The sequence below is a fragment of the Vicia villosa genome, unplaced genomic scaffold (genome assembly GCF_029867415.1).
Source record: "Vicia villosa cultivar HV-30 ecotype Madison, WI unplaced genomic scaffold, Vvil1.0 ctg.000835F_1_1, whole genome shotgun sequence".
Lineage (NCBI taxonomy): Eukaryota > Viridiplantae > Streptophyta > Magnoliopsida > Fabales > Fabaceae > Vicia > Vicia villosa.
The window spans coordinates 52024-63323 of record NW_026705367.1 but is presented as its reverse complement, the minus strand read 5'-3'; the positions used below and the strand labels follow the sequence as shown (position 1 = coordinate 63323).

The 11300-nt window shown below is 35.5% G+C and overlaps 1 protein-coding gene across 1 annotated transcript; it reads right to left on the bottom strand.

Moving 5' to 3' along the window:
• Positions 1 to 1892: 1892 nt before the first annotated feature.
• Positions 1893 to 10877, bottom strand: LOC131631504 (sucrose transport protein SUC4-like). Its single transcript, XM_058902300.1, has 5 exons — positions 10219 to 10877; positions 5861 to 6603; positions 5441 to 5504; positions 5314 to 5357; positions 1893 to 2446 (listed from the first exon to the last, which is right to left on the bottom strand). The coding sequence occupies exons 1-5, from the start codon at positions 10739 to 10741 to the stop codon at positions 2288 to 2290; spliced, it is 1533 nt and encodes a 510-aa protein (XP_058758283.1). The 5' UTR covers positions 10742 to 10877; the 3' UTR covers positions 1893 to 2287.
• Positions 10878 to 11300: the final 423 nt, after the last annotated feature.

Sequence of the window (11300 nt, the reverse complement as noted above, 5' to 3'; positions counted from 1 at the left end):
GGATAAATAGAGATATGTTGCAGACAATGCATAACATTATTAAATTATATTATTGTTGCACCACTTGGTGCCAAAAGTAGTAAATTACGGAGCCATGTGCTAGGAATTTCATGGACCAAAATTATGTAAAGCATCTTTTGTAGACCAAATTAAATCATCTATCTCTCTCTGAATGAATAGTTCAGTGGTATAGATTAAGACACCGTACTAGTTCTATTTAGACCTATCTGGATAAATAACTTATTTGTGTTGAATGTCTATTTGGACAAAGAACTTATTTGCAGCTTTTTAGCATAAGTGTTTATCATGATATGCCTTTTGTGTTAAGTTATTTCTATGGCAAAAGATAAGATAAAGTTTGTAAAAGTTCAAGCAGAAGGGCAATGTGCAAAAGGCTTGAAAGCAACTAACAATCAATTGACCAAATTAATACAGATTTTATTCATAGTGAAACTTATATTAACACAGATTTATTCCATGGTTCTAAAAAAAATTCAAATTAATTGACCAAATTGTCCCTCTTCGTAGATTAAGAAATTAAAATTGAAACTATTTAATGGACGGTAAATCACTTAATCTTAAAAACTCAAAAAAGCATTTAAAACTTTAAGGTGATTAATATTTATTTTAGACATGGTTGATTTTAACGGAGAAAAGAGGAAAGGGGATAGGGAGATATTTAATTATTTATTAAAAGGAGAGGATGAGAAGAGTTTGAATGAAACAAAAAAGACCCTTCTATATTGTTTATTGGAAGAGAGTCAGAAATGAGTGAAAATTTTGCTCTCCACCATTTTCATATTTATTCTTGAAGAATATTAGACTAGAACAATACAGACTTAATTAATCTTTTATCTCCTCTCAATTTTCCACCAACTAGAGACTCTTAAAATTTCAAAAGATAATATGTTTATAGGAATATGCGTTTTAAATGATCAAGTTGGGCCGCAATATTGTTGATGCGGTAGTCTCCGCATTTGCATCGGTCAACAATTCAACCATGTGTACGACCTTCATTATAAACAACATCAGACAATTTCACCCATTTTCTTCAAGTATTTTCACCAAAACTCAATATTCAGCACTCCAAGACAAAATTTACTTCCTATCTAATGAAACATATTAACATAATTTTTTTTAACTAAGTGTTTCAAACACCTTTCAATTAAAATTGGCGCTACAACGCCCGCAACGCGCATCGCAACAACAATTGCAATGGCATTCGTGACCGCAATTTAAAACCATGGCATCTTTAATATAAAATTTTAAAAAATATATATTTCTTAATTTCTTAATCAATGTCATAAGGCATTGGTTCTAAGGAGATGGTTATCAGAATCCTATACTTCAATAAAGAGTATTATATACATGAATAATGCCAGTTAGACACTTCAAAGAAACACCAACAAATTAGGTGGAATCAAAAAATGACTAGCATAAACCAAATCTGCGGTTCAAGATATCTTATATTAAAACAAGCAAAATAGTTGTGCCAAAAAAGGAGGAAGGAGCAGTAAAGCCAGGTCTCAATCAAGGTTTACATCAGGTTGCTAAACAATTCATTCCACAAATACAAGCACATCACACAAATGAATCAGATTCCAAACCAAACCATCATGATTGGAGCACTAACGAACAATTCGCATTGCCTCGAAATAAATCAATTTTTCATGTGGCATGATTCCTAAACTCAGATGTAAATCATTTTGGTGGGAAAAGATGGCGCTAGGAACATATGCAAAATTCCCCAGCATACATTCCCGCAACATCTAGCTTTATGGCAAAAACTGGTTTACAATGACGAATATCTTCTTTGATTGCACGCAATGTTAATCAGTATTTACCAACAGCTTATTGATTACATAAGAATTACAGACATTTGGGAAAACAAATTATATATGAATTTCTTGTTTTATATTGTTACTTACACATCAAGAAAAGTATTGTTGTCCTTTCCTTACAGCAAACCAACCTCTATATTTTAAACAGACTACTCAAATTATTGAGATTTTGGCAAAAAATTGGTTACCGAAGCATTCTTTGCATCAGAAAATAGTAACCCACGAAAATCAGGCTGTTCGTTTTAATATTGACCAATAAGATAACAACACAGCCAATGTTTCATTGATTCATTAGAAAATGAGGGGGAGGTTGAAATCTTGAGGAGAGGAAAACTCAAGAATAAGGCAACAGAAACAATAACTATTTACAAATTCTTTCGACCTGTTCATTTTCACTGTCCCTCTTCAAAATAAATAAGTGCCAAAAGAAAACAGCATGTGATACCTCATACACGGCTTCGAGGCTTGTGTGTACCAGTTCGGGGAATAGCTAATAAAGCCAAGAGTCCACTAAAAAGGGCTGCAACCGCTGCCACGGCAAAGGCTGGAGAGTTTCCTCCACCGAATAACTGATCCCATGGTCCACTTCCCAAGGACACTATGATCTGTTTAAAACATGATAATTATGTAACTTAGTAACTCCAAAAACTCAAATCCTGATCAAAACTACACTCTTTTTACAAAGTTTTCTTTTATAAAACATGAACCATCAATAACTTGGAATTACATTTGATACTTTGCAACAATAAAGAACACGAACTTGGAAGTTTTCCTTTTATATAAGTCTACATATCAATTCTATGGAAGCTTCCTAAAATCGAGGTAGACTCTTAAGTTTGGCAAGAGTAAGACCTATTTACAGACGGAAGATACTGCCAATACCATGCCGCCTTTACCTATTAATTCAGATTTGAAGCTAACCTCATGAACTCTTAGATCAATGGCATGATTGATCTCTAAAAGAAGAAACTGGTAGAATAATAAATTACTCAAGTCAAGAGAAAAATCTTTTACATCAACCTTGAGGACAAGATCTTTTTTCAGGGACAAGTAATGAAACCATGCCTCTAATGCAAACAAAATCAAAGAGAAAACCTTTTTTTTAAAAGAAAGCCAAGTTGGAAGATCCTGTCATCAGATCAGCGGCAACCATCCCAGTACCATATTGCAAGATGAAGTTAATAAAGTGGAAAATGTGCAAGTTGACCATTAAGTAAAGGGAAGACTTTTAGTTATGGGTAAACTTTACTACAAACTCACCTTAGATTTAGGTCCTGCATGTAACAATATAAACACCCCACTTAAGACTAGTTAAAGTAAATTTTAGTATGCTTTTGTATGTTGGGAGCAATGTTGCCGAATATTAGCCATGGCGGCACCATGGCAGATATATGTGGCGGTTTTTGGACTTGCTGCAATGGTCAATATTAGCCTGATATTGCAGGTTTTTCCGCCATAATCCGCAATGACAGCACCACCAAGCGACTGGTATGGCGGGATTTTGGCTCTCCGCCATAGACGACACTGTTGGGAGCCAATTAACACCATACAGACACTCTAGTTCGCAATACTATATATTGAGATTCTTGCATCTACTATTTCTAACCGCTCTTTCTTTTTTAATCTTTATTCTCTGTTACCGCATAAGGTGCCTATCCTCTTCTATCTATTGATATTTCTTCTGTGTTATCAAATAAAAATGGACTTATTTTTTTTTTGTGTTGCAATGAAATTTTGAATGGCAACAAAAATTTGAACAAATCAAAACAATGAAGTACACAAAATTCCACTTATACTACATGTGTGAGAATAGTTCTTGGGTAATGATGAGTCCATAATTTGGTGTGGGGTCTGTAATTTTAAACATTGGTGCAGAAGCATTATAAGATCCTAGATAGAGGTACAAATGTCCAAATGTGATGATCTGAGGGTTGTTGGAAAGATATAAGAATTATGTACAATTTTATGACAAAAGTCAAGACTTGAATCAATCTCTAAGTTGGTGAAATTTCTGCTACAGGTTGACAACATATTGTAACTTGTACCTGACAGCTTGACCTTTTTCATGGTGTTTTGTTCATATCTGGAGCTATAAGGGGGAGTTGAAACCTGACAGGATACTGAATGAATTCCCCCCTAGTTATCCATGTCCTTTGATGGTAACATTCCCCTCTAACAGATTGGTCTGTAATTAGTTTTAACCAATTCAGTATTATTTGACTATTATTCCCCTCTAACTTGTACCTGACAGCTTGACCTTTTATAACTATTATTCCCCTCTAAAATATTGGTTCGTAAGCATTCTAAACCAATTCAGTATTATTGGACAAAGGCCCAAACCCAAGTCCTTATATAACTACCATTCCCCTCTTCCGAAAATTCCATGATGAAATGTACTGGTTGGGTCTAACTCATCTTACAAAACCGGTACCTAGTAGAGTGAATATTACCCCCGCCATATAAACACATGTTAAGACCATATCCTTTTCAATGTGGGACTCCTCAGCATTCTGCTTCAGTGCAGTCTGCCCGCTACCTAGTCGAGACATTTGGGCTGCCTTCATTCATTGCACCCACCAACACTTTCATTGTGTTGGCTGTAAATGGGTGGATCTAATCTAACATTACTTAGAGATATGCCTAATTGCGATATTTGGGTTGCTTTCATTATTGCACCCTTCAATACCTTAATTGTGTTGGTTGTGAAGTGGTAGATTTATACTCACACTACTTGAAGATATGGCGGGTAAGGTGAAGATTGTCTCCACTTATAAACATATGTTCAAGTCATATATTGTCTGATGTAGAACTTTTAACACCCTCTAACAGATTGATCCATAAGAAGTTTTAACCAATTCAAGATTATTGGACTACTCATTTTTCCTGCTTGAGTCGAATCATGAATGGTATTAGTCAGGAGTATATTTTTAAACTATTCCAATTATAAACATTAATGAAGAAGAAAGATGCCATAATATTCCAGAATGATATAGCATATTCCTTTGTCCTTAATGCTCATAATTGTATAATGCATATATACCAGAATTTCCGTGATGCAATTACGACACAAAGTTTCAGCATACGCCTCTCATACTCTTCCTTTCTTTTACTTTCTCTCTAAGTCACCTGATATCATGTTTCTGCTAACGGACCGCTCAGGTCACGCTTTAGATGTCCCGTACTAGGCATGAAGGAGGTGTTAAGAGTTTCATATTTGATGAAACAAGGCTTGACCATATATTTATAAGTAGTGGTAGTCCTCGCCTTACAAATTCAAAAATATCCTCTTTTAATTCCTAAAACAATGCCCTGTGGCATTTTGTTAGCATTTTCCTTTAAATTATACAAGTTGACTGTGTTCAAATAAAAATCTAATAAGATTGTACTTCCAAAAGGTTTATGAAAACAACAAAATAAGATCAGTGCAACTCTAACCATATATGACATAAAAGGAATTCAAAAGAAGAAATACCTGCGGGACCACTATTGCCAGATTCAGGACACCCATTGACAACCCTGTAAGTGCCAAGAATCCAAATGATTAGTCTTGTAGTCATATCTTCAATAAAGAATAAACAAGGACATTAATAGAAACCCACCTTGGCCAAGTCCCAATGGTTCGATATGTGTGGAAATTAAGGCATATGGAACACTGTAAGTGATCTGCATTAAGTAAATAACATAAATTAAATGAAATTAATAAAATAGACTATATAATTTCAGCTCATTTTCCATTTCATGCATATCATGTTAATACTCATACAAATTTATCACGAGAATCAGAAATGTACGCAAAAAGAAAGTTAAAGAAGACAATTCAGTTTGAGTCGAGGAGATTATGCAGCCACGCACAAGTTAATTAACATAACTCACATGTATTTGGCCAATATAATAGCAAAAAAGAATTGAAAAATAGAATTCGAGATTCTATTTCAATGGGCTTAGAGACATAAAAGCCCCCTTTTATATATGGACAGGAAATGAACATTCTACATCTGGCGTAGATCAGAGTAACTTACTGCCAGTGGAAACCCGAGAATGGTAAAGATTGCTACTGCTGCGATCACAATGGCTGTTGGTGGTGGTAGACCTTTTTCTACGTAGCCAATGCTCTTTGCCACATAGGTTAATACTAACATTGACATAAAGCAAATAGTCATAAAGATATTTGAGAGTCCCCACACAAAACCAGCCCCTCGCTTCCTGCATAGTCTTTCCATGAGCAATGATGTTATTCCAAGAACAACTGAATTAAGCAACAAACCAAGTGCTCCCATTCTAACTCCAGAATCATAAACAAGGCCTCCATTTGGATCACCACCGTAAATTTCCCGACCCATCCAATCAGTATCAAATAGAGTAAATGGGAACCACCCAATCCATGTTAGAGCAGTTACAGACAGTACTATCCAGATAGGCATTGAAAAATATTTGAATGTCCCAAACAATTCCCACATGAAAGCTTCTTCCGCACCACCTGACTCTCCAGCCCCTTCTCCAGCATGTGCTGCCCCACTTGAACTTAGAGGCACTTCATTAGCTGACACAATGCTGAGATATGTCGTTACCGCAATGAAAATAATGTCGAGAAAGAAAGCAGACTTGAGATTTGCACAACTGATAGAGCAAGCAGGGGTAATTGTGAAAGTAAATATCTTGTACCAACCACTGTATGATCCAGTTGCATAGCCAAGAATGTTACCAACGGCCATAAACAGAGAGAAGTAAGCATTTGCAACACGTGTCCTTCGAGCATCATTTCCTAACATTTATAAGAAAAAGATTAAAAAAAGAAAGAGGGGCATCAATGTCTTTTTTTTGCAAATTGATCATATTCATTTGCATAATAAGTAGCCTGTATGATCAACATAAAAACAATACATTTAATGTGTTTTAATTTGGATGAGCATTGTTTGTTTGTATAACTCCTTAATATAACACCATCTTTGTTTTTTCTATAAGCCTAGAAATAGATTAAAATAAAGGATGAAGAAAAATATGGGGGGGACATAAACAAAACTCAGAAGAAAAAAACAAAACAAGCTAAATGCTAAATAAATTTAAGATCACCCCTAGCCTGAAAGTAGTAATGCTTTGCTTTTAGTGAAAGTTTTATATATTCCCTTAGTATATACTTTTTAGATCTAGATGTAATCTTAAGTGGTAATATCCTCAGGTGAGATTCTGTCATCATCTGAATCGACTTTATTCACCCACCTTCAACTTGGCAAGAATTTTCATATCGTGGATAACATTGAGATTTGAATTTTTGGCATCAACAAATACTGAACTCACAAACTTTGTTGCAACGATTACATTACCTATATTAGGCACCTCTTGTTCTGGAACAATATGTTCATGACTATCAGGAATAACTTCAGACTTTGTAGAATTGACTAATTTTTTCTTTGAAGAAGAGACTCTTTCATCTATACTATTTGCAAGAGGAGATCAAGGCACCTCATAATGTGGTTTTGTCGCGACAGTATAATCATCAGTACCCAAACAACTTTACTAAGATGTCTCTACTCTCTAGTATTTGCCAAATGGTAAAAGAAAGAATTAAAGGTATGAGAGTTTTGTGGTGAAATTTTAGTACTTAATCTGGTTGCGAATGCATTATATTTACTCTCTAGAGATCTTCTCAGGGTTATTTCTAGGGACATCATTTTGAGTGTCACAAAACCCAAATTAACATTAGCAAGAAGGAAGGTTGCTCTTCACGATCCTTGACCCTCCATTGCTGTGTTGGCCCAAAGACATTATTTTCTTTGCCCTTGGAAGGCTTGGGCACCTTTGCAGAGATAACCTTATTACAGTTTACGGCAGAGATAACCCTCCATGGCAGATTCCAGCTAGAATAACGACAACGCAACGAAGTCGAAATACAGATACATATTCTAAAGAACACGCGGGGGAACGCGGAAAGACAGAAAGAATGCAGGCTAACGAAGAAGATGAACGTGCTGACGGCTGAATGAACGCATAACAAAATTGCAAGACTGACGTAGAAGAACAATCTGATTGAAATACTGTCTGGCGGAAGATGAAACCTGAAAGCGGGAAATGCAGAATGGCTGAAAAGACTATGAGAGTGACACAGGGTAGCGTGGAATGCGACAATTGTACCTTCCCTACTTCCATAACACCTTTCTTTGAAAACTATCTATCATAGAACAAAATACTGAAGTGGGTTTTGAGAAAATGGGCCTTGACAGATTTTTTAACTTGCTCACCCTAGCAATGACTTGGGTCCGGCTCATGGCTGTAAATAGGTGTCCAGCTTGCATCAATTCATCTAGACCCATGCAAGAAATATTCACCCCTTTCATTTTCTTCCACAATCGTTTTATGCCTTCACAAGTCAGAATCCATGGCTTCCAGCAGGAACACTTGATCCCATAACTCATGCCAAGACTCATAGACCGGCAATTTCAGTTCTGTCTGGATTTCTCCCCCTACACACGACCACCTTGCTGCTCAACAAATGTCCGAAGGGTTATACAAGGATTTCGAGCTTCCTTCCTCTGACATCATATAACAGAGGTTAATCTTCCTCCATTCGTCTGAATGTAACCCCCAAGTTTGGCTCCCATAGCTCTCATCCTCCACAAACCTCACCACAGTTCATCAACGTCAAGGCCGATCCCGAGTGCAAGTTCGCACTTTCCCATGCAAAAGCTACAAAGCCGGCTTTTGGTTTTCAATTCCTGTCCAAACACTCAACTAAGGACTCCATCAATCACTCTTATATTCATCATTCAAGCTCCTAAGGTTGAGAACTTTGTTACCAATTGATAGGTGCGAGAAAATATAGAAGAAAGAAAGGCATTAAGAAATAAAAACAACGATCGGGCAGATTCAAAAGTGTCCATTACTACTCTAACTACTCTACTCTTTACCCTTTTTGCTTATATATTTCTATATGTCACAAATCGTACACCTGTTTCTCCCTGATCTCACTACTACCATCTAGGCAGTCGGTAAGACTAAGAACATCCCCGACTAATTCTGACCAGGTGCATGATGCACCGCACCTCCTTGAATCAACAAATACTCCACTCTTTTGGACCTTTTCATAGACTTCAGTGATTTTGGAACCTGGATCCAAATCACATTGGATTGACGAGAATTTGTATAATCTACATTTTTCCTCACTTCCTCCAGGATATTTTCCCTTTAATTGTTTCAGATTTCACATGACTTACTTTCCTTTCAGGTGAAAATCTTGAAGATAAATATAGATAGAAGGTATGTTATCATTCTCGGATAGCGGCACGGCATAACCATCCCAAAAAGGGAACGGAACGGGAGCTGAACGGAAGATATTTTAGTAACGCCGGACACTAATGCAATCAGTACTAATGAACACATATTTATAAATAAAAACCATAAGCCTTGAGCAAAACAAGCTTCCAAATGCCAATAAAATTCAATAAAACTTCAAAGCAATGTGGTCCCGAATCAAATTCCATTATCACGATGGTTCCAGCCAAGTCATAACATAGATAGAAGAAATAGAATCATTCCAATGGTAACTAACTGACACAGGATTATTAAGTGATTAAGTTTAGCATTCAATAAACTCCCCTCTTTATCTATTAAAATAAAATAATAGATGCCAATTAAAATCTATCAGAAAATATGAAAATTAATCTTAAAAGTTAATGTGTTAATTTTACATATTAACAAAGAATTGTATGCTTTTTTTAAAAACAACAAAATATCAATAATATTTTCATTATTTCTTAACTAGCATTTCACCTTTTTACAATACATTTCTACCAAAATACAAGTCCATAGCTAAAGTAAAAAAATCATGTGGTATCCCACACCATAGTCCACAATTTCAAAACAAGCCCTCAACGAATCTTGCCACGTGGCATTATTATTTATTTATTTATTGGATAAATATTTCGGTCCTATAGTTTGGTTGGCCATCAAACCATAATCTAATGATAATGTAACATCACCTTCTTGATCTTCACTTATTTAAATATAATAATTTAATTTAATATATTTAAATTAGTTTTAATTACATGACACCAATACCCAACAAAATTCAATAGTAAAAAATTTCCTTTTTTTTTTTTTTTTTTGCTAATCATGCATTTTAAATTACCAACCTAATCAACACTTAAATCACATAACCAATTAATTACCAACTTTCCTAATCAAACACCAAATTCAGTATTTTATATATATAAACAATAAATAAATCTCACAAACAAAATTTGGTAAAATCAAGTCATCAATAATTCATCATATAAAGCAAAAATCAGAGTCATCAAAGTCAACAACAACTCACCAACTTTACCAAAAAAAAAGCCTCATGATCAATCAAAAATCAAATCAGGGATCAGAAAAAAGCACTTACTGGTAAGATCAGCGAGCAAAGCTCTACAAGGCCCTTGCGTAACATTATTAGCAACATCAAGAATCCAAAACCCGAACACGAAAACTCCAATCGCAAACGGCCGATAACTCTGGCTAACATCATCCCCAATCAGCCAGCCAATATCCGCCGCGTAACCGATTATAACAACCGCGACGACGATCGACGTCGCGCCGACTAAAATAAACGGCCTCCTCCGACCGAACCGGCTCGCGCACCGGTCGCTTAAATGTCCAACCAACGGCTGGACGAATAGACCGGAGACCGGTCCGCAGAGCCAGATGATACTCGCCCATTTATGAGGAATGCCGAGTTGCTGAACATAGGGGGTTAAGAGTGAGAGCTGTAGAGCCCAACCGAATTGGATTCCGCTTGCTACGGAAGCTACTCGGAGTAGTCTCCGTAGCGGGATTCGCGGTTGGACCGGTTGGTTTGGACGGGTTGCTGAGGTTGATGTGGACGGTCGGGTTTTGGACCGGTGTTGGTTTATTTCGTGGCTCGGCATCGGTTGAGAAGCGGTTAAGGGAGGTGTGATTGGAGAAAGGTGGTGGTGTGTGGTGTGAGGAAGAAAAGGAAGTGAAGTTTGATTCTGTTTTGAGATGAAAGCTATTGATGCTATAATTGAACTTGCTTAAGGATTTATTTACGATATTGTCCTTTTGAAATTGGTAAGAAATTTTAGTGAAGTATATTTATCACGTTTTTTTGCATTAAAAACAACCAAGTTTTGTTTTTTCGTTAGTTTTGTTTTAGTCACGAATAATAACTTTCTTTTTTGTATAAATTTTTATAAAATATGAATAATATCCAAAAACAATAAATACTACTGAAATTTTAATAAAGATATTCAATCTTATAACATTCACAACTTTTTATCAATATATCAATTATAATTTTAATTCATCTATTTCATAATAATTTTGATTCATCTATTTTACTTTATATTCGAAGTCAATCATTTTATTTCAAATATATATATATATATATATATATATATATATATATATATATATATATATATATATATATATATATATATATATATATATATATATTCGTGTCAT